Source organism: Cryptomeria japonica, chromosome 10, assembly GCF_030272615.1.
Source record: "Cryptomeria japonica chromosome 10, Sugi_1.0, whole genome shotgun sequence".
Lineage (NCBI taxonomy): Eukaryota > Viridiplantae > Streptophyta > Pinopsida > Cupressales > Cupressaceae > Cryptomeria > Cryptomeria japonica.
The window spans coordinates 494,448,114-494,473,429 of NC_081414.1; the positions used below are offsets into that span (position 1 = coordinate 494,448,114).

General features: G+C 38.4%; 1 protein-coding gene across 2 annotated transcripts in view; it reads left to right on the plus strand.

Annotated features, from left to right (window-relative positions):
- Positions 1 to 25,316, plus strand: part of LOC131039369 (uncharacterized) — a 101,178-nt gene that overhangs the window by 20,321 nt on the left and 55,541 nt on the right. For both annotated transcript variants that reach the window (XM_057972097.2, XM_057972099.2), the window contains one exon: positions 23,672 to 23,883. In XM_057972097.2, the coding sequence (XP_057828080.1) occupies positions 23,672 to 23,883 (212 nt within the window). The remainder of the gene's footprint in view (positions 1 to 23,671; positions 23,884 to 25,316) is intronic.

The following is a 25,316-nucleotide window of genomic DNA, read 5'->3' on the forward strand; positions in this document are numbered from 1 at the left end:
TTTGATGCTTGGTTTGTAAGTGCTGAGTAGAGTACATACTTCTCAGAGTCATCTTCCCCTTTAGATTTTCCTGCTTTGGCAAATGTGGCTTGTTGTTTGGCTCTTTTTGGACATTTGGCAACATAGTGTCCGAATTTGTCACATCTGAAACATTGAATCTGTGAAAGATCCTTCTTGAAGGTGTTCTTGCCATGACGACCTTTCCTCTTCCTAAATTGTTTCTGCTTGCTTTTCTTATTGGAGTTTGTATTTAGGACTTGAAGATCTTCATCTATATTCTTTTGTTTGATCCCTTTCTTATTTAACCTTGATTCTTCTTGGAGACAATCTGCCTTTAGCGTTTCAAACTTTGGAAATTTATCCCTTGCACTGATGCCTTGGACGAATGTTTCCCATATACTAGGGAACCCATCTAGAGCAATGAATGTTAATTCTCTGTTTTGGATCTCATATCCAAGGGTTGCTAGCTCATCCCTTAGGGCTGATATCCGCATGAAGTAGGCATTGACTGACTCCCCTTTGATCATAGCTATATGATTTATTTCTCTCTTTAAAGCCAAGGTTCTACTAGCATTGGATATCTCAAATGCATCTTTAAGTGCTTTGAACATGTTGTAGGCCATTTCATGTTTCCTTATGATGGACATAATATTATTCCTCACCCCATCAACTATGATTTTGATGGCCTTTTCATTTCCCTCTATCCAAGTTGCTTTGTCAAGTTTAGTCTCAGGTTCTGTAGTTTCAGTTTTAACAAATGATTCGACTTTATTTTCTCTTAGAATCATCTGAATTCTGAACTTCCATGCTGAGAAGTCATCACCTCCTCCAAGTCTATCTTCGAATTTGATAGTGCTAGCCATTAGGAGAAATGTGATGTTGAATATATGCTTGTCTTGGATTTTGCACAAAATTGAATAGCCTCAGGTTCGATTTAACTATAGCTCTGATACCATGTAAATGTTATTCGATTTTCAATTCAAGATGCAAGTTATATTCAAGGTTATCTTTTCTTTCAAGTATATGTTATTTCTTAATATAATAAATCTGATTATTATCTGGTATATTGCAGATGGAGAAAGAGCATTTATGAATTTTGATGTCCTTCTCACAATCACCGATCGAAATATATATGCCAATCAAGAAGATCAAGCAATACCTTGACCGGTTATGTCTATTAGACATGACTAATCAAGATATTACTTGATCGCGCCCCTTCAAATCATAATTGCATTTAACCGATGTCAACCGGTGTGTATGTAATTAACAAACAAAACGATACTAATCGGTATTTTATGCATTACGATTAAATAACCGATGTTAATTGGTAGTTTGGGCATTGGTTGCGCACCCGGTGTTGATCGGGGTTCATTGGCGAGGTTATATATGTATCGATCGAAGAATACGATCACAGCAAGATCGTATACACGTGAATATCTACGTAGAGTTGAGTTATCATGCATATAATTATTAGTATAAGATGAAATCTGAACATAGCATATCGAAGAGTAATTATAATAATTATCGGACAAGGAATGATAACTGAAGTCTTATCTAGTCTATTGATGAGATAGATGATTGAATGAGAGACTTCATTTATCTCTCATTCAAATCATTTATCTTACCAAGGCTATCATGTATCAACAATGGTGGTATAATGGTTTTAGTGAAACTAAAAGAAGGGCATATCATTCAACTAGAAAGAGAAGACAAACAAGCAATATACTTGATTCAGAGTTATAGAAAATGAAAATCACATAAGAATTGCAGTGTGTTATTTTTCTCCACAAGTCTCAAAAACTTACAAAAACAATGGGCTAGAGAACATAGATCCTTTTGCGGCTTTAAAAAAGGATATTGCAATATATTCTTAGCAAGGAGAAGTTCTCTTAATGGAAGATTTCAATGCTAGGACTGCAAATGAACAAGCTAGCATTCTTTATTGCAAAGAGGACTGTGATCCCATTTTGTTCTCAGAAAAGATAAATCACAAGTGGAAAGTGGATAAAATGTTTGCAAGACTACAAAGTTAGCAACCACTTTGGTGGGGAATTGCTTTCTTTGTGTGGAGCCTTTGACTTAATTATCTGTAATGGTTTGGATAGATTGAAGATGTCTGGAAATTTTACTTGCAATACATACAATGGAGCGAGCATCATTGATTATGCAATTTGCTTGCAAAGGTTGATTGAAAGGATAGACGATGTTATGATTGGTGAACACATTTGAGATTTAAAATCAGACCATTGCCCGATTTACTTAAGGTTATCTTTGCATATGAAGAGGCTTGGTAGCAAAACTCAATGTCTTTGACAACCTCCTCCAAAGGGTAAAATTCTTTTGACACAAGAAAGTTGTTTGACCTTCAAGACAACTTTAGAGAGGTTAATTAAGAAGGAAAAAAGTTATCTGCAAGGTCTCAGCAGTTATGAGTTAATAAATATAATTCAAGGTTATTTCGGGAAATGCAAAAGAGCAAAAAATAAGAAATCAAAAACTAATTCCTTTCCGGTTAATGCTTGGTTTGATGAGGAATAAAAAATTGCAAGAAGAAGTTTGAAGAGTTCGACAAGCAAAAGTTAAATATTAAGTTGTACAACAAATTTTAAGAAAGAAAAAAACTAAATTCATGAGCACAAGACGGGAATAGTTAATCTACCTTGGAAAGATTAACCCAAAGCTTTTTTGGAAGGAGCTTCAGCCAAGAAAGAAGCAAACTGGACATAACATTTTAGCTGTTCAATGGTTTGAATATGCAAGAGAACTTTATAAGAAGGAATCAAAAGTGGATCCCCCTCCCTTAGTTAACACCACTACAAAGCTTTTTACCTTACATGAGGTTGAGTTTGGTATAAAAAAAGTAGGGGATGGAAAAACAAAGAACTTGGTTGAACTTCAAGTGCAATTTCTAAAATGAGGGATGAGAACTCTTGTGTCGCACATTATGAGAATTTTCAACATCATCATTCTACAAGGGTTCCCAAGAAATTGGAGAACTAGCCTAGTGATATCTCTTTTTAAGAGTGGTGATGTTAACAACCCTTCCAATTAGAGGACCATAATTATCAACCCCTTGTTTGCGAAACTTTTTGGTAGTATGGTTGAAAATAGAATCAGCAAATGGGTAGAAGAATTAAAAAAACAAGCAAAAGGTCAAATGGGTTTTAGGCCTAAGCATTCTATGGTTGATCATGTAATCACTTCGAGGCACATCATTGAAAAAGTTTGGGAAGAAAAGGAAGTTCCTTTTTGTTGTTTTGTTGACTTCAAAAAGGCTTTTGACACAGTCCCCAGAGATAGCTATGGTGTAGAATGGAAGAACATGGAATTCTTATGCATTTAAGAGCACCTGTTCATAGGCTTTGTGAAGAAGTTAAAGTCAAAATTAGAACTTGAATAGGCACTTTAGAAAGTTTTAGGAGTGATATTGGGGTCAAACAAGGGTGTCCTCTATCTCCTACTCTCTTCAGTTTATATACTGAAAAGCTTGAAGAATGGTTGAACTAGAAAGGGGTAGATGGTGTCCGTTTGGGAGATTTTGTGATCGAATTTCTTTTATATACAGATGACCTTATTTTGATTGCTAAATCAGCTCACCAGTTGCAAGAGCATTTATATGCCCTTAAAACATTTTTGTGGAGTAGTGGGGATGCAAGTTAATACCAACAAGACCAAAATCATGATTTTCTCCAACAACAAAAAACAAAACTAGCATAAGTTCTACTTCGAAGGTAACACTCTTGTAATACTAACTATACAAATACCTTGGGATTGACTTCGACAACAAGCTTAGTTGGGAAGGCTGTAGAAAAAAGAGAACTTTGGTAGGTTGGAAAGCTTTATATGTTCTCCAAAATAGATGTGTAGAGGTAGAGTTATGGGATTGGAAAATCATTCAGATTCTTTTTGGGCTTTTAGTGCTTTCAGTGGTGCTCTATGGTGTTGATTTTAGGCAATCAGATGTTAATCTAGTTACTTAAATTATAAACAGACTGAGAATAAGCAGAAATAATAATAAAAGCACACAACACAAGACACAAGTACCCTGGGAAAACCTCCCTCTTGGAGGTGAAAAATCCAGCAACAAGATCTCAGTTTATATTAGACAATATCAGTATACAACTTTGCTTCAACACTTGAAGCAACATATAAATAAGAACAATAGAATGCAGATTCCAAACTAGGGCACAAGGAATAGCTTGATAGACTTATCTGCAATAGCAAGATTTGCTATTTGCTGTCATGCAGATCTTTTGCAGAGCATAGGAGTGAATTCGCTGATCTTTGAATGTGATTCGCTGCCACTGAGATAGTTCGCTGGTTCCTAGGAATGAATTGCTGCCTCAAGAAGATAGTTCGCTGGTCTTGGAAGGATGATTCACATAAGACTCGCAGTGCTAAAAGTGAAGATGATACATTGTGTAGAATGAATTGCTGCCTCAAGAAGATAGTTCGTTGGTCTTGGAAGGATGATTCACATAAGACTCGTAGTGCTAAAAGTGAAGATGATACATTGTGTAGAATGAGTCTTGTTTATATACAAGATTCATGTTCAAGTCTTCTAAGTCGGCCTTAACCAATTCCCTTTATTTTACATATTTCAATTTGCACTTTTGGCGCCCAAATTGGTGCCTACATAATGTTAACGTGTCTAAAGTCGCATCGCTGCAAACTCCATCCGGCCAACGCAAAATAGAATGTACTCGCTGAGTATCCTATCCTCTCTTGAGATAAGGAAATCCCTAATGCTGTTTTATTGATCAAAGGGGATGATCTCAAGGTTTTGATTGTCAGGTCTTGACTGTGGGATTACTCAGTGGTTTGTAGTGTTTTGCTGGAAACACAAGGGGACTTACGGTGAGATGGGCAATTGTTGGATGAGTTCACTAAAATTCTAACAGTCTCGTTATCGATTGATTTCAGTTGGATCAATACTACTTCAGCTGGACTGCAGGGTTTCTTGATAAAAAAGGGAAAAAGAGGGATAGGATAAAGAGATATAGAAGATCTAACTATTTAACCAAGATAGCATATTTAAGAAAAATAGACAGACACCTCCAAATAACCAGATTAAACACTATCAGCTATTTAAGCACAACGTTTGTAAGAATCTAGTGCGATCTTCAAGGGAAAATTAAGTTTTCATGCTATTAAACATAACTTCAGAACTTTAACATTCATTCACTAAGTGTTCAATAACCAAACTAAGCATATGAGAAGGTTCAGATTAACCATGCAAAAGGAATGACAATCAGTCAGTCCCTAATGGTATGAACAGCGAGGATTCTATCAGATGTTTATCTAGAGAATGCTATAGAAAAATGAAAGACATAACAGAATAATTTAAATGGTGAAGAAGGAGACCATGCACTCACAATGAAATAGAAACAGCCTTAGCTTTGCATTAAATCCTGTGTAAATTTCGCCAGAGCTTCAACAACAATCCATGAACTTCTTACAAAATAAGGGAAAACCAGTCCCTTTAAATAGGCTTCCAAAAATAGATGAATGGCCAAGATCTAAATTAAACAAGTGGCCCAGATTCATCTTTACAAAAGGTACCCATACCCATAAATGGAGGGTAAATATCAGCAACCACCCAAAAGGGAGCAATAACTACCCAAAAAAAGGTAATTAAAAACTATCCATAATAAATAAAAAAGTGCACATGCACAAAGTTTAAAACTTTTAAAGTTTACAGCTGACTTGGAAGTCAAATGTGAACTTTTGGCCAAAAAGTGCTTTTTTAATTTTGAAAGAAAAATGCACTTTTAAGAAAGCACTTTTTCTTTTCCAGTTGTAGATTCTTTTTCTAAAAATTCATCTTCGCCATGCAAATACCCGCGAACATACTCCTGGAACCTGATGCACAATTGGAACAACAAATTGAACTGAGGCATAGGGGGATGACGAATTTTATACTGCATGCCCTCTAGATAACGGTCTACGTGCTTCAAACCATCCTACCAGCTAGACCGATTACGCTCAAAACACAACATGTCTAAATGTAGTTGACCGGCAAAACCAAGGTCCTCGGTGGAGTTGGCGATCTTGTCTGTTCTTAATATTTTCTCCCAGTCTGGTTGCATTACGTCATCGGACGAATCATTTTTCCACCCCAAAACCATTGATCGGAGGATTGTCTTGTCAAGTTCTTGCATGTTCTTCAGAATTCCCTCGCATGCATCTTGCTCTTTGTCAATGATCTCTCTTGTCTCATTCTTCATAGTGATAGTCCAGTACCATTCTTTAAAAACGTTGATATCGTGGGGGTCCAGGATGGCGTTGAGTGTAGGGATCTGTGCCTGGGTCCAGAAAAGAGCTCTTACAAGAGGCAAAGTTGTAGCAGCTACCTCATGGATTCTGAGGCATTCCCGTTTTACCTCGAGCAGCTTGACCAAAATGGTCTCTTGATGGTGGGCCATTTCTTTTACCTCTTCAATGATTTGCTCTCCTCTTTCTTTAAGGCCTTGCATCCATTCCTTGACGGCCTTGGCAGTATCCTGTACTCCTTCAAATTCTGTTGTGGTCCTCTGCGTCAATGCTGTCGGGGGAATATGGGATTCGGGGGCATTATGCAATGGTCTCAGGAGTTGATCAATGTACCCCTCGGCCTACTCAGCACGAACTCGATACACGTTCTTTTCAGCTGTTATCTCTTTGAGTTGTCTGAGCATGTTTTGTACAGAATCCTTGAATTCTTCCCTTTCCTGTTCCTTGGTGGCTCGTCCGATGGGGACGGTCATGATGCTATAATCAGCCAGTGTAATTTGATCTGCTGGCTTATCGACAGGCGGGGTGGCGATATGAAGGGTACGGTTCCTTTGCTCATCATGGGTTAGCCTGGAATACGCTTTGGGCTTTTTCTTCCCCTTGGCCTTGGCTTGGCCTATGCGTGAGAAGATGTCTTCCAAGTCGATGGGTGGCTTGGTGGCTGCCTTGCGCTGAGCTCGAGCAACTAACCAGTCTTGAGGTATAGTCTATGCTGATGATATGGTTAAATTTGCACTTTGTTCTTTAATGTTTTCAGTCGGCTCATTGCATATTTGCAGCTGCTCCGTGACGGGAGGAGTGGAGGAAGTGTCAAGTCCTTTGCTCGTAGCTGAATTCTCTCCCACTTCACTGAACAACTGTCTGGTATCTTCATGTGATGGTTGTTCTTCGGTCTTTTCAGGCTCGCGGGTCTCATCTGTCCTTTGCTCTCCTTCAACCGTGGAGTCATCCTTGCCAGTACTATGCAGCTGCAATTCATGGCGGCTTTGCTGGGCGAGTTCATGCAATTCAAGCCCTTGAGTAGACAGAATTTCTCCTTCCTCAACTTAATTCTTCGGTTCGGCAGATTCAATGGCTCTTATCTTTGTATCTAGCCTGTCTTGTTCAGGAGGATCATCAGCTCCGAATGCCTCGATAAATCAAGGCTACCCATCATTTGGTAGGTGAATTGGACTCCCTCATGAATCAGTCGCTCAATTTGCTGGTGCAACCACTGGTTAGTGTATCTTCCTGGGGCTGCCATAACCGCCTCAAAATCAGTGATTGGATCTTGTGACCAATCGATGCCTGGCAAAAGATGCCTTACCGCCTCGAATTCTTGGACCTGTAGGCAATTTCTAGAATCTGTTAACTGATCTGGGACTCGATGGTATTCATAGAGTTGCATTTGCTGCACACTCAGCCTTGAATATCCGCGCTGTCAGACTTCATAGTCATCAGAGTAGTTCTTCCAATAATCTTCAACTGACTCCTTTGCTTTGTATCGCTTGCCGTAGGCTCTCTTTGCCAGATTGTTGTGATCAAAGCATTTCCTTGGGAAATGTTCTTGTAGGCCGTAGGAGGCTAGTTCTGTAAGGGATTCCTCGGCATGAGCTAGCCTCTTCAGATGGACATCAAGGTTACCTATGATCATAGGGAAGGTGAATCCTGTTTGCCTCTTATCTTTGAGTAAACTGTTCACCGAACGTGACTGCCTTGCGACTTCCAAGAGAACTATTTTGTCGGTCGGGTATCGTGGAAGTCGGAAAGGAGCACCCTCAAAGCCAGCTATTTGGATGTAGGAGAATCTTGGGAACTGGATGAACCAGGCGCCATACCTCTGTACCAAAATAGTAGCTTGCTTTGAGAGCCTTATGTGTAGTCCCCCTTGCATCAGCCTGACTAGGCGCATTGTGAAGGCGTCATTGACGTGCTCACACTGACCAACTGCATAGGCAGAGCTATTCTTTTCCCTTTGAGCTATGTCCTGATAGTGTAGCTGTGGATAACAATCATATACCTTCACCTGATTGGGTCCATTCCCAATCTCACCCTTCATGATTAAACCTGGAAGTGGTTGGTTTTTGGCGAACATGTAGACTAGATAGGATGTCATAGTAAAGTACTTTTTCGCCTCAAGTTCGATCAATTGGGTATGGATGTTGTCACTTATGATCTAGGCCCAGTCGAACTTGGATTTCCCAGCGAAAACTTGTTCTGTAAAGTAGAACATCCACTCTTCAAAGTAGTTGGATTGGGGGAGTCCCATAATCCCACTGAGCAATGTGACCATATCTCCATGCTCATTATGGAAGTCGCTTCTGGGGGTCTTTTTCCCAATCTTGATGCTTGGAGGTCTTCTCTCTTTGTACCACTCCTCATTTATCAGTGTTCTGCATTTGGCAGGGTTCGTATCATATGCCACCTGTGCTTCATCTATAGTTGTTGCTATGGGGTTCTTCGAGAAGGGGATGTCAAAGGTGTCGCCAATGGCTTCAGGAGTGAAGTCAGCGAGGACCATATTCTCGAGGAGCACCAATCTGGTGTTTGGTTGGTAATGCCGGCCATCCTCTACTACCAGCTCATAATTTTGCACTGACGGGGGAAATCTTGCTGCTTGACCGATGCCACTTTCCATCATCCGCCTAGGCTTGCCATAGGCATTAGGGGAGAAAACTCGGTCTTTGAAATCTTGAATATCAATGTGCCCCAGGTCAGTATCACCTACATTTTCCCACATTCTGAACTTTCGATTCCCTCGCTCCCCCTCTCTGATACTGATATTTCATCTTTTCGACTCTGCGAGGGATATCTGACTTGGATGCTCGTGATGTTTCGGCTGCACCAAGTGTCTTTGATGATTCTACCGCCGATTTAGGCATTTATCCTGCACAGTTGGATGCGAATTACGAGACGATATAAAGGAAACAAAGCGGGTTAGTTAAAAGGGATACGTTAGCACACAAGGATCAATTTGAAAACTGGATTTAAAGAAAAGCATGATACTTAAGCTAAAGAGCTTGATTATTTAGACATAAACATTTATGAAGCTTTTTGACTACGAATTTACTTATTCGGCTGCGGCTCAAGGACTTAGGCGATTTCGACTGCTGAATTTACACTTAGGCATTTTAGGATCAATTTTCAAAATGGACGAAGTTTAAGATTTTCCCTGATTCTGAAAAATGCGTTTCCTAGTTAACTCATGGGAATAGACTTCTAATTTCAATTGCTTCGCCTAACGCCTTATAAACGGGAAAAGATGCGGTTTACAGATTTAATCATTTTAACCAATTTTGCACAAACACATCTGTCCCATTTTGCATATATTTTAAATGATTTTAAGAGGGACAAAGCAAACTTACCTGGCGAAATTAATGGTTTCCTTTGGATTTTGAAAAATGTCTGTCTTATGCCCTACGTTTGAAAAGATAAATTCACAACTCGCAAATTTGGGATGGGAGAGTTCTGCAATTTCAAATTTCAACGGTTAACTCCCTATTCCCAATTTCGCACCTAAGTTTGGAGATAGAGATGCAGCAATTTAAAAACTTAGATTTGGCAATTTTTACCTTGGTGATTTTTGGCTTGGGCGTGATTTAGGTTAAAAGCGATTTTGAAAAGGTGTTGTAATGTTAAGAAATCGCGATTTTGAGTTTTGAATGGCTTTCAGACTTCACGTTACAACATTCATGCAGTTTTGGGCGAATTTCGGAGAATGGGGGAAGGGTTTGCGAACTTCAAACTCCGCGGTTCTTTCTCTCGCTGCGTCAAAGATGGGCATTTTAACCTCAAGATATCTAATACTTGCCAAAAAAAATCGCGGAATTACCTTGGATGGTGAATTTCGGCTATTTGGAGAGTTTTGCAAGTTTGTAAGTTTTACCAAAAATCGCGGTTCGGGGAGTCCTTCCGGATTTCGGTGATTTGGGACGCTTTGCAAGCTTTAAAACCTTCAACTCTCTCTCACACTTACCCTCCAAATTGCTATTTTTGGGATTTTGGTGGCACTTTTCAAACTTTAAACTTTTTCGCACTATTCCCTTATAATGCGAATTTCGGGGTTTATGTGCCTTTTGCAAACTTTTATCTTTCACGCACTTTACCTTATTATGCGAATTTCGGGGTTTATGTGCCTTTTGCAAACTTTTTTAATTTCTCTCATTTTTTCCTCCTTATGCGATTTTCGGGCTTGGGAAGGAGTTTATCAAGTTTTACTTCTTGCATTTTGTCCAATACTGGCGAATTTTGGGGATTTCACCCACTTTGCCAATTTTAGAAACTCACGTAATTTCTCCCCCTTAGTGGAAATTTCAGGATTTTGAGAGGTTTTGTCGACTTTGACATTTTGCATCCTTTTATCTCTCCTATATATCTTTTGGCGAAAATCGGCACTTTGGGTCCTCATGCGACCTTCAGACGCTTTATCTTTTACTTGGGGGATTTTGCCAGTTTCTATCATTCCAAGCCTCTCAGGTGATTTCACAAGTTTAAACGATCTCTTGGAATTTTTAAATGCCCGAAGGTTAAATTGATCTTGCGAAATCACAGGCTTCCGCACATGACATCATCATCTCATGGACTGATTACGGGCACGCTCAAAAGGACGTGAGACACCCTGCGCAGAACACAACAGGGCGAAGGTGGAAAGACCAAAAAAAGAAGAGGGGGACCCTGTCGGTGACGGGGAGCGTGTGCAATGCACAACACATAACTTGCAAGTTGTGACACGTTTCCTTTTGTGCCTAGCCCTATTTGACATGAGATGCTTAACCACACGTTACATTTGGGCCCAACACTATAGACATAAATTGCTTAATCCACACGGTACATTTGGGCCCAGCCCTATAGACATAAATTGCTTAATCCACACGGTACATTTGGGCCCAGCCCTATAGACATAAATCGTTTAACCTTATTACAATGAGATAATATTTTAATTGCCACAAGGCAACATTAAAATATGATCCGAACTAGCTAACCATTTCAACACTCCCTCTTAGTTAGAGAGGATTCTATGAATAATCAAGTCTCAAAGTGGCTACCACCATGGCTACTCCCATGGATGAAACAAATGATATGTTCACCATAGCTACTCCTAGAGGGTGAATGAACTCATCATGGAATTTCTTCCATGATACCCACCATACCTACTCGTAGAGGGTGGGACCACCATGCCCACTCGCAGAGAGTGGAATTTCTTCCATGATACCCACCATACCTACTCGCAGAGAGTGGAATTTCTTCCACCATACCTACTCGCAGAGGGTGGAACGAAAAACTATTACACAAAAGATGAGGCTTCCTTTGAAGCTGAAAGAAACTGGCTCCCTCTGAGCTTGACAAGCTCCCTCTGAAGCTAAAGATGTCAAGCTCCCTCTAACATTTCCTCCTTTTAGAAAAGGAAGTCTTCATTTGATCTTTGCTCCTCCTGAGATGTCCCTATGCCAACTTCTACAGAGGAAGCAAGAGGAGTGGACCTGAATTTGCAATCCCGAGCAAAATGACCATACTTGTCACTCTTAAAGCATTGGATATGAGATAAGTCCTTCTTCCTTTTTGACTTAGGGGCAGGATCTGAATCTCTGTCTCTATCCCACTTCTTTCCTTTGCCTTTAATCATATGCGAAGCAAGGACTTGATTGTCTACATCATAATGATCACACTCAATTCCTCTTGCTATCAATCGTGACTCTTCTTGTATGCAATCTGCTCTCAAATGATCGAACTTGGGAATATCTGGTCTTGCACTAATTCCTTGAATGTAAGACTCCCAAGATGCCGGAAGACCATTGAGGGCAAGCATGGTCAAGTCACTGTCATGAACAACCTTCCCAATGGATGAGAGCTGATCTCTCAAATCAGAAATCCTCATGAAGTATGCTATGACAGATTCACCTTTCATCATCTTGATGTGATGAAGCCGCTGCTTCAAAGCTAGGGCACGGTTGGTGTTGTTGATTTTGTACATCTCTTCCAATGTCATGAACATTTCGCTGGGAGTCTTCAACTTGGAGATGATAGGTCCAATATGATCCTTCACGGAGTCAACCAACATTCTTTGAGCTTGAAAATCTTTCTTCATGAAGTCTTTTCCTCTTCTGCCTCAGGTTCAATGGAAGATCTCTCCACAAAGTCTGCAAGATCACTTCCATTTAATGCAAGCATGATTCGGGATCTCCATGACATGAAGTTGGATGCACCATCCAATCTATCTTCAACCCTGAGACAGTTCAACATTTTGAATGAAGTAATAAGAGCAAAAATGGAAGGAGGAGGAATAACTACAATCAATCTGATTACCCCTAATTCGAACTTGGCTCTGATACCATGATGATTTTAGGCAATCAGATGTTAATCTAGTTACTTAAATTATAAACAGACTGAGAATAAGCAGAAATAATAATAAAAGCACACAACACAAGACACAAGTACCCTGGGAAAACCTCCCTCTTGGAGGTGAAAAACCCAGCAACAAGATCTTAGTTTATATTAGACAATATCAGTATACAACTTTGCTTCAACACTTGAAGCAACATATAAATAAGAACAACAGAATGAAGATTCCAAACTAGGGCACAAGGAATAGCTTGATAGACTTATCTGCAATATCAAGATTTGCTATTTGCTGTCATGCAAGTCATTTGCAGAGCATAGGAGTGAATTCGTTGATCTTTGAATGTGATTTGCTGCCACTGAGATAGTTCGCTGGTTCCTAGGAATGAATCGCTGCCTCAAGAAGATAGTTCGCTGGTCTTGGAAGGATGATTCACATAAGGCTAGTAGTGCTTAAAATGAAGATGATACATTGTGTAGAATGAATCTTGTTTATATACAAGATTCATGTTCAAGTCTTCTAAGTCGGCCTTAACCAATTCCCTTTATTTTACATATTTCAATTTGCACTTTTGGCGCCCAAATTGGGGCCTACATAACTTGCAAGTTGTGACACGTTTCCTTTTGGGCCCAGCCCTATTAAACATGAAATGCTTAACCACACGTTACATTTGGGCCCAACCCTATAGACATAAATTGCTTAATCCACACGTTACATTTGTGCCCAGCCCTATAGACATAAATCGCTTAACCTTATTACAATGAGATAATATTTTAATTGTCACAAGGCAACATTAAAATATGATCCGAACTAGCTAACCATTTCAACATATGGGTGTGAATTGTGGGCTAGTAGTATATCTGGCTCTAACTGTAAACAAATTGAGAGTTCAAAAGTGGTTGATCATAAGCAAGTTCAAAACAAGAGGTTCAACTCCATATGAGATTATGCGTCTATTGAAGCAATTGCAAAGGTGCGCCTCATAAGTTACTAAAAACAAATGGAAGGTAGTAGGTGGCCTAAGGTTTTTTTCAATGACACCATGAGAAAACACAAAAGGCCATGGATGAACCAAAACAACAAATGGATGAGAAAATGGAATATTTACTTAAATGATTGTCCTACAAGTAACAAAGAGAGAAAATATTTTGTTTTAGCTACGTTCCGCAAACATGTGTGGGGTAAAGTGCTTGGGAGAAAAAGAAGCATTATCTTGAAGAGTTCAACCCCACATGTGACCATCAACAGTAACTGTACATAGCAGCTACTATCTTGTGGAGAGCCAAGATTCTTATTGCTCAATTAAGATTAAACTCTCATCAACTTGATGTGAACTGGGAGGTGGAAAAGACCTAAAGAAGCATGAGAATACATGGTGCGCATTTTTTGCAGTACTGGGGTAGTGGAATCAGAATAACACTTTACATTGGAGTGTGATGCCTTAAAGGACATCAAAAACAAGCATGCCAATTTAATGAAAGCTGTTTATTGGCACGTTTTATTTAATGAGGAGACCATTGAGAAGACAGAGGATGCTTATCACCTCCTTGAATAAGAAAATGACTAAAATGTAGGAGATCAAAACAACAAGGCTGGCTGTCCCATAGGCTATATTTTAGCTTCGTGGACATTAAAGGATCTATCTATCTATCTTTGTTTTAAAAAGTAGTAAAATTTCTGAGGTTAACCATGTTGATTCTAGACTAGTACTAATATGGGTGACATTTTTTAGGAAGTTTTGGGATCATAGTGAGTAGGGGTTTAGTGAAAAGAGCCATTCCCATATCTCTTGGAGACTATTTAACTTAGCCCTCTATTTCGAAATTAGTCATCTATCCTTGAACATGTATCCCACACTCTTTGTGACTAAGCTTGGGACATTCAAAATTTTGAGCTAATGTGTTTTAGTATAGAATAAAAAAATATTGTGAGAATCAATCTCTGGCCTCTAAATCATATGTCATTCAACATACCACATAGCTAAATTTGGAAACAAATACAAATAAGAAAGGTAGTTTTTTTAAGAAAATCGTCCCAAGTCTTTATGGCTCTTTTCACTCAAATTTTCTATAAGTTTGAATGCTTTGAAAATCGTAGTTCCCATGCTACATCTTTATTTGAAAGTTCCATCCATTTGACCTTAATCATTTTGGCTACCTTGTCTACAAGCATCTTGTATGAGTTTGTATGATCCCTTTAGGTTCCAACAATTTGTCTTTACATGTAAGATTGTCTAATTGACTATGCTCATTTCTACATCTTCCTTAGTCACAAAGCTTGTTATGTATCATTTAACCTCAATTTGTTTGTGATGCCCAAAGCATAACTTTAAGTTGATGTTTGGTCAGTGTTGGTTTACTACTTGTTTATTTTTCAATCTTTATTCATTACTAGGTTGTCTTTGAATGTGGACAATATGTTATGCATTTCTTGTATGGTGGTAACTATTTTGGTAATTTTTAACATTCTAGATTGCAAAATCATTGAGCTATGGAGTTTCATAGCTATACATTGTGTTAATAATGGTCATCTTTGTGGCAGAGTAATGTGCGGTATCATACCAAAATTTTGCTAAATGCAATATTTTGTCATTTTTTAAAAAATCTCTTGGACATCCTCAAGTACACTTATAAGCATGGTTTAACAACTTTGAGTAACAATATCTACCCATTTATCTATAGTAGTAGGAATAACTCATGTTAGAGTTGACCACATATAAAGTAGTTAGGCAATGCATGGAATTTAGAGATGTGTTAGTAATTTTACAGTCATTGAATTCAGATTTGGTCGCAGAAATGAAAGGAGCATATTTAGTTAACTATTCTACCAAAACCAATATTTGATTTTTGCCTATGTTACACAGAGATTCGGAGATGGGTAAGGATGGGTTTTCAATACTACAGTTCCCCCCTTACCCCCATCCCCAAGATTTAGGAAATGGGATTAGTATACATATATGTATATACGCATGTAAATACACACACACACACACACACATAGATGTGTGTGTGTGTATACATACATACATATTTATACATACATACAGGCCAAGGGAACATTCTTATTGTCCAGTCCTCACCAAATTGACCAAAAATCCAATTTACGCTCTTTGTTCCCTATAATTACTTACATGCCCTCTAGTGAAATCTCTATTGAAAATACGGGAGCCAAAGGGCATAACCTTAAATTTGCCAATTATGATATCCCATGGATGCAGCTGTCCATTGAGGATGTGTTGTCCTCATTTTTGTTTCCAAAAATGAAGGACCACTACGAGGAAATTTTTATGAAAAAATAAAAATTATTACTCTATGGCACGCTTCCCGAGGCATAATTATGACTAATCCTTGGACTGGCTTAATCCTCAGTCCGTTCTCGAACTACGTTTCGAATTTCGTCTAATTCTGAGTTCGTTTGCTATGCCTTTCCTTCAAATTCGGGTTTTAAAACCCAGACTGCAGGTGGAGAATTTTCTTCAAACTGCAAGTTTTAATGATATTCATTGTTGTGGTCTTTGTAGGGGAATTTTTGATCACTTACATGTGCATTTTTTTATTTCAAATATGTCACTTGTAATTTATTTTAAGTTTCCCATTTAATGTTTTTATCTTTTTATTGTTTTTTGGTCATTTTTAGTTAAAATAGGGTTTTTTTTAGCTCAACTGCAAGTAAACATGCAGTTTGTCCAAAAAACCCCTACTTTAATGGGTTTTACATGTAATAGGGATTTTAAATCCCCATTACATGTGTGCAAGTGTTTAATACTTGTTGTAGGGATTTTATTTCCCCCTTACAAGGAATTTAAAACTTGCAGTTTGTCTTTCAAAACCCGATTTTAGCATAAAGTTCATTTTTGACAATTTTTAAACTTGTCATTTGTCCAAAAAAACCCGATTTTGGCTTAATGAGTGAAAAAGTGAAATTTTAAACTTGTTGTTTTATATTTAAAACCCGATTTTGAGCATGAAAAGGAAAAAGGAGAAAATCGAACTTGTCATTTTATGTTTAAAACCCGATTTGCTTCCTTTTGAAGAAAATCGAACTTGTCATTCATTTTTCAAAACCCGAAATGCAAGAATGAAGCGATTTTGGACTTTTTCAAGGCGAAATTCGTGGATGAATCGTTGGATGATGGGGGCGTTTTGAGTTTGCATCCTATCTTCTTGCATTTTTTGACATCTATCATGCCATTTCAAAGACAAATCCGCTGGTTTTTACCCTAAGAAACAGCAACTGCGTTTTTTTTAATGTGCCTCATGAATGCCACGATTTGAGCGGTTAAATCTTCAATGTTGCCCACACTCCTAAATCGTTTTGGCCTTTCTTCCTAAGGCGTGGAGGGTAAGAAAGGTTTCGCACCATTTAATGGTGCATTGAATGTGCAATATGCGATAAATGCCACGTTTTAACAAAAACGTGACTCTCTCTTGGCTGCGTGTTTAATCCTTTGGCATTAATATCTCTTCAAACACCTTTGGTGTTATTATTCCAGCAAATACCTTGATCGTTTTGCTTCAACAAACCCGGAAGGAACACTTTCATTGGCATTTTACTCTTGCAAGTTTAAGATTGCTGCCATTTTTGGGGGCATTTTCACAAAAACGTGATAAGGGTTTAATAGTTCAGTTTTGCTTCTTCATCTCAAGAAGTATTGCATTGTTGGAGAAGCATTTTGATTTTCCAATCAAGGTATGTTCTTCCTTTCTTCTCTTCTTTTTATTATTTTCATGTCTTCTTCATTTTTCGTTTCTTGTTACGTTCTTCGCATGTGTTGTTCTTCCCTTAAAATTGGTTTTCATGAAACAAATCTTCCCTCTAAAATGCAATTGTTAAATTGCACTATTCTTCTCAAAATTCCATCTTAACTTGTATTCGAGATTTTTAATCTCGATTGCAAGTTCGCTGGAAATTCTTGTTCTTCCCTTACGGTTGAAAAAATTAATCATTTTTGGTTAAATTTCCAAGCTTGAAAAATGTGAAATACCTCTCTCTTGCAAATTCGGATTTTGAAAACCGGATTACATGTTGAAAAGATCTTCCCATTTTCATGAAAATGACTATCCCGGATATTCCCATTTCTATCCATCCACGTTCCCCATATCCGCACTTTTCATTTCCATCATTTCCCGCAAGTCAAAACCCCATTTTCCATCCGTTTCTCCATTTTCGAATTTACAAGTATACTTGTATTCGGGTTTTAAAATCCCGATTGCATGTATGTACTTTCCAACTTGTATACTTACGAAAATTCCCCCAAGATCCGAAATTGGTCAAAGTCAAGATTTTCCCATTTCTACATGTCTTCCCTCTTCTTCTCACAAAACCGTGAAATTCAGAGATCAAAGTTTTACCCATTTGAAAAAAGAAAAAATGATATTTGCAGCTGATTATGATGTGGCCTTAACCCTTTTAAGTCTTCATCACAGCATTCCAGGTTCGCAATCAATGTCAGATTTGCCGGCATCGCCAACTCCAAAGAAAATGAAATACAAATATGACAAATACCAGAATGAGATTGCACCTTCCCAGGTATCTTCTCCATTGGATCGTATCAGGGATATAGAAATAGGGCACGTTGATATGGCGGAATTCATTCACAGGGTAGAAGATCCACAGGATAACAACTTGCAGCGGCTGTTGGACAGCCATATCCATCATGCGTCTTCTTTCCCAGTGGCTGCCCTAGAACCTGAATTTATTCTTGCATGCGCCCATCATTTTGACAAAGAGTCAAGAGTCATAAAAAATGATGATGGTGAAGCCATAATTCGTCTTGATGCGGATACGATCGAGAAGGTCTTCAAAATACCTCCTGCACCTGTTTATATGGAAATCACCAAAGAAAGTGCAGCAGAGTATTATGTGAAAAGAGAAAAAGATTGCAAGCGCCACATCAATAAGTGGATTCATGAGCCACGTCCTTCCTTCTCAAGATGGGCAAAGTTGTACCGTTGTGATTTCAAGTGGGAGATAGGAGACACCATCACTCTTCTTAGCAGAATGATAGGCCTTGAGCACTCTAATGTCTTTGAGCCATGGATGTATCAATTCATCATGTTCATACGGCAGTCGCATCACATTTCATGGGGTGAAATCATCAGCGATGCTTTGTGCGAACAACTTGCAGCAGTTCCTACCACTATGACCTTCTTTATGAATTCTTATTTGGTATATTTAGCAGCATCACTTAGACACTTTCCAGGTCTTTCTACCAAGGGTGATCGCTCGCTCATACCAGTTTGGGAATATTATGACCAGCTGCCCTTGAAACCTAGCAGACTACATTTCAGAAGAGTCCAAGACGCATTCTTTGGATATTTTATGTGTCAGTTTGACATGGATCTCCGAAATAAACGAGTGTCAGATGAAGCATGGGTCAAGGTATCTGAGTATGGCTGCTTATTCCTGCAATTTCCCACCTTCACCTACATGAGGATTGGGTGCTATGATGGACAACCATACATGCTTCCAAGATACCCGACCGATAGGATAATTCTTATGGAGTTGGGAAGACAGATTATGGCTGTTCATACTCTTCAGTCTGCTAGACACAAGGTCGGAATGGGAATCTCCAGCACAAATCCATTGAAAATTGGTCGATACTCCCTTGTCACATCTGTGAAGGCTAAGGCCATGGAGGTTGAATTGTAGGAAATCAAGCTTAAGAGGTTCAAACCTAGGGCTGATTTTGATTATAGAGGTATGAAGGAAAAGATCAAGAAATCCTTTGTACATGTTCATCGCATTGAAGACATCTGGGCAGATCTCCGCACAGAAGCTGAAGTCCTGAAGATGGATTACTGCAGGCTCACTGTTGAGCAAATTGTTGACTTGAACTTGGCAGATATCCCACAAGGGATGATTGATGACGGGCGTATACTTGATCCTGAATACATTTCACGGAGGGTTGAGGAAGCTCCACTTCCTTTGATTCAATGGTCACATAAAGAGTGCGTCTCCATTCTTGACAGATTTCAGCCCATCTTGGCCAACACTAACGCATGGTTGAAAAGCAATGCTGTTAGACTTATCAAAATCAAGGTTGGGAAGGAAGATGATTCTACAGGGCCTCTTGGACGGAAGTCTGAGATCCAGATTGATAATAAGGAGGGTGCTTCATCTTCAAGCACAAGGATCAAATTATGAGTTAGTCGTGCAGTAGTGCTTCCACCTGAAGAAACAACTACTCGTGGGAAGGAGAAATCGCGGTTCCATGTTCAGGTGGTTGATCTGGATAATCCAGAAGAGGGGCAGCAATCTGATGATGCGCCTAGGTCTCCAGTTCTAGACACGCCTCACGAGGTCATTCCTCCAGTTTCCATTGAGACGCCTCTTTCTCCTCCTGATTTGCTCATTGATGAGTCTCCTCAGAATGCAGTTCCAATTTCAGCATACGAGCCTTCTCCTGATCAACAGCGAGAAAGTATGTTGAAAGTTCCTGAAGATATTCCCATTTGCATTCAGTTATCAGAAATTGACACTTCCACTTCTGGTTTTGAAGAATTCATGAGGCAATCTTCATGTCCGTTGGTAACTGAGCAAAACATAGTTGCTATTCAAACAGATATTCCTCCCAGGGTGACCACAGTGATTCAAACAGAAACTGCTTCTCCTTTGCCTACAGCTGCTACAGGAAGTGAGTTGATGACTTTGCCTCCATGGCTTAGTTCTTTCACCCCGAAAAGAAAGAAGCAAGAGATCTCACCTGATGCCTTCGACTACCAGCAACTCAAACAGTCCAGATCCAAAGTTGCTAAGAAGGCGAAGACTATTTCCAGGGTAACTGTTGATAGCAACAAGATGAAGGTAGCTGAAATTGTGGAACCTATTGCGGATAAAACACTTGAGGAAATGTCAGCTGCTGATTATAGGGTTACAAAGGTAGAATTGGGCAAGCAAACACATGAGGTTATTAAACATGATGCCCAGTTTTCTGTTGCTTCACTAGTGCAAAGATGTGACGATCTTCTTGCTAAGAAAAACAAGCTAGAAGAAGAAAATCGACAGCTCATGACAACCATCCATAAAATCACAAAACCTGCTGCCGAAGGGAGTAACTCTATTGGTTCTTCTGGTTCCCAAGAATCGATTCGTGGAGTGGAAAGAGCTGCTCAGAAAGTACAAGCACTGGATTCCTGGGTTGATCAGCTTCATGATCAATGCGTGCAAGTTATAAAAGACATTTTTCAAATAATGTCTAAGCTGGAAACCATTGAGGAGAAATTGGATCAGACTTCTAACACTTTCAAAAAGAATCTGGAAAGTGTTGAGAAAAGTCTGGCAATCTGGCGTACCATGCCCCAACAACAGCTCAATATCCTGCAGGATCACGCCATCATTTCTTCCAGGGTCATGTACTTGGAATTCGAGGAACTCATGGAAAATAAAACTCTTGTTCTTAAATCCCTCATCGAAGAGATCAGCGATGCAAGGAAATTCCGGGATGAAATTTATCAAGGTATTGTCTCACATTGTGAAAGGGCCTCTTGCAATATAGTAAGTCAGGATGGAGAGCTGATTCCAGAAGAAGAAGTTCTTGCTGATTTACAAATGAGGATTCATAATGAATGGAGGAGCGAACAATTCTCGGCAGCTTCAATTCAAGCATTGATGAAACACCAAGCCTTTTTGCATGAGATCCAGTCCATCCTGGATAAAGACAATTCTGCGCTCCTCCGCTGTCACGACACTATTGTGAAGACTATGGTTGTTGCTAAGAACACCCATGAACCGAATCCCGAGGAACTACAAGTGAGCATCAGAAAATTTCAAGGATTCGTGTCTTCACAAAAGGCAACTTAAGTGTTTTTCAACACTTAGTTGAATTTTCCCTCTTTTGTAATTTTTAGTTGTAATTTCGTTTTGACAAGTTACATGTAAAAGTAATTTTTGTAAAATACAAGTTACACATTACTTGTACTTTTGTAATTACATGTAAGGCAACTACAAGTTGTGTCCGATTAGAACTGTAGTTGGAATAAGTCTTAGTTAGTTAGAGTAACTCTTAGTTAGTTAATGAAGTCTTAGTTATTTATTGAATAAGTCTTGGTGGTTGAGAGAATCTCTCAAGTTAGTTAGGATCCTCCCACCTTTTTCTCAAGGCTCCTATTCTATAAATACTTGAGAGGTCCATTGTAATTTTTATCTTTTTGGAAAGCAAGCAAAAACTCTGCCAAATTTACAGCAAGAAGTCTTTGAGCTTATGAATGTGAATTGAAGGTTTTGGAAGAATAATAAAGAAGGATTACTCAAGTTTTGAGTCTTTGAGCTACATGTTTGAGTTTGAATCTTTTTATTTCTTCTATGCAAAGTGTTTCTAAAGGAGCTTAGTCCAATCTGATTTGAAGTCTTTGAGCTGCAAGTAGAGAAGATTAATTAGAATAGGAAACTCTCTTGAAGGAACAGCAAGTCTTTGAGCTTGCGTCCATTCTTGAGGAAAATTATTGTTTGATAAGAAATAGCAGCAAGTCTTTGAGCTCGCATTATTTCTTGTCTTTATGTTGAAAGAATAGATTATTCCAGTCTTTGAGCTGTTATCTTTTATTCATTGTAAATTTTAGTATAGCAAAGGGTAGATAGGACTTCCAATAGTCAAGTCTTTGAGCTTGATATTGCTGTCCCGTCCCGAAGGAAGTGACGGAAGTCTTTGCGCTTTCAGGAAACTTCATTTCCTTTCTCTCATTTCACTTGAAAGTAATTACTGCTGTTCATATTCAATCGCTATCCTTTTCTGTGAAGAGAAAAGGATATTGTCTTTCTTGAAGAAAGAAGGAAGACTGCTGTCCCATCCTATTTTTATTTCAGTTTTAGTTAGATAGGGGGAGCCTTCCCTTAATTAGGAGAGTTTTTACTCGTGTGCTGTGGTTGAAACCACAATTTTGTATATTTCCCCTAAGTGTACAAAATTTTCAACCAACAGGATGCTTCATAGGAGAGGTACTGACCATATTGTCTCTGACAAGCTGTTTCCAGTGCTCATTACCTGTCATGGCCTTAACTATCCATTTTGATTTCATTGCAAGAGAGATGCCTTGGACAAATAAGTTTTTTAATCCCATCCCCCCAACCTATTTAGGTTTATTACACAGATTAGGTTTATTACACAGATCCCAGGCTATTGCATGCCTCTTCTTATTACCATTTCCATTTGACCAGAAAGCTCCTAATAAGCTTATTCATTTGATTCAAGTGTGATAAGTAAACCAACCAGCATGAAGAAATGTATAATGTATAGGGTATATGATGAAAGCACCTATTGGTAAAATTGGAACCTCCCTGCAAGAGACATCAAATGCCCTTGCCCCTTACAAACCTTGTCATTCACCTTGTCCATAATACATCTCTACTTATCTTTGAAGGATGGATTAAAGGCAAAGGGTATAATTATTTTATTAGGATCAACAATAGTTCGAGCCCTCATCAACCAGCCATCCAAGGAGGACTGCATCCCAACCGATAAAATAAGATTTGTGGATAGCTATTTTAGATCTAGAGATGACACAATAAACATCTAACCTTGTGTTGAGATTGAAAAGTTCTCTTCATCCAACTCATTAAACAAAGTGGCATCATCAGCAACCTCTAATAAAAGTGTTAAACCTGCGCGTAACATAGTATTTGTCTTGCAAATCTTGTGCCTGTGGATTGTTCCAAAACGAGTGAAGAATATTTTTAATTATTGACCACTCACAACATGAAAAAACTCTCGTCTATCAATTTTGAATTCTTTGCAGCCATGGAAAGGTGAAATGGGAATTTATTAAATGTTTGTATTAAAACACACCTTATAAAATGCAAGAAGTTTGTCAAGTTAGGGAAGTGCAGGTGTGGATTGTACAAAATAAATGTAATAACAATGATGCTTCTGAAGAACTGAGGAGCATGTTTAATATCGCTTCTTTGTCTCTGGAAGTTGAAGATTGTGATTGGTCTATCAACATTACTGTATTTTTCCAAAGCAAATTGATTGACATTCTATTTTGATTTAATATTGAATTTTGTTACAATAAGCTATGCTTCAATGCACAATTATTGGGGTACTTTTATTATCAATTAATCCATGGAACTCATTTGTTGTTGCAGGTCAGTCAAGCATCCAAGAAGATTGTCTGCTTTGTAATGTTTATTGATGAGAAAACATTGGAGACACTTTCTTTAGAAGGCCAAAAGCCAGATGAAAATGGTCAGATAGGTTTATGGAAAATTGTGGTGGTTAGAAATGTACCATACACAGACATGCGTCGAAATGGGAAGATTCCGAAATTTTTGTCTCATCGTCTCTTTCCATCTGCCAGGTAGATTCATGTTATTAAGTCAATCAACATAACAAGAGTGATATTACATATTTAAAATTGTTATGCTAAATCTTCTTTTTCATTTAAGTTCTTTTTTCATTTATGAAGTCTGAAATCTTAAGGTTGATTTTAAAATATACTGTATTTTTATCCCACAACCAAGTTGGGGTAAGTATATCAGACAATGATACCTGGAGTGGATTTATAGTATCAAGGTTGAGCTTTTCTTGATTGTCGAAATTGGTTCCTTTGAACAGAGAATTTGCACAATGGTTGATGATAAATTCAGATTTCTCTTAATGAAAATTTTGCCTTAAGTTTTTCTTTATTATTGTACTTGTTTGGGAGTATGCATTTTTTAAGGTTAGGCTTCCTATGTGTGCTTTATGTTTGGGGCCTTTTGCTTTTGCAGCAGTCCTTTGCTATTGTACCTTCTGTATTATGCAGTCCTGTTGATCTATTTTGTCATATGTGGACGTTAGTATATTTTGTTTCTCTCTTAATTGAAAGTTTGCTATGTAGTATGTACTGATTGTTGTAGCTCCACACTACCTTTGCAATTCCAGTGACAACTAGAGGAAGCAAGAATCTAGTTGTTTGATTCAGAGTTGAAGCATAATCTATTATACTGGTGAATGGGATTCAAAGGAAAGTTACCTAACTTGTGCATATCTATGGATTAACATATGTTGAGTTTTATATGTAAGTACTATTCAATTGCTTCTGAAAAAGACATGATGGGAACTTTTACATTTTGTAAGACTCTTTGGAGTTTTCTTATTAAGGATCTCAGTTTCATTTTTGATTGGGACCTCATCCCTTGTTTGCCTCCTACATACAAGGTTTATTGGGCCGACAACAAATTGAAATACTTCTACTAATCAAGACTTGCCCTTTCTTTATAATTCCTCATTTTGGTTTTATGAACAATTCTACTTGGCCAATTACATATCTGTGCTAGTTTGAATTTCAGTGCATTGAGTGACATAAAAATTCATATAAATTTGAAAGAATATAAAAGAAGGATGGCAATATGGAATATACATTTGTACATACATGCATACCATGTACAGATGCAATGGAATGGATACTCTTAGATAAATCAAAACAGATCAATAGCATCAATATGAATGGTTACTTAAGTCTCAACATGCTTTCTTTGTTCAGTAACAACAATATGAATGGTTACTTAAGTCCTCCAAGCTCTTCCTGCACAGGCCTATGAAATTGTGCTTTTACCTCAACATCCTCAATCTCCTACATGTTGTCATCATGAAAATCTTACTGAATAGAAGAGACAAAGGAAGAGATCTTTCGTTTGGCATCATACAACTTTCACTTCTGCTCCCTGAGAGTTTTTATCATGTAGTCAAGGAGCTGAATGATGAATCTGTTTTTTGAGCCCCATTTGAAGGCATGTTCTTCCTTTGAGT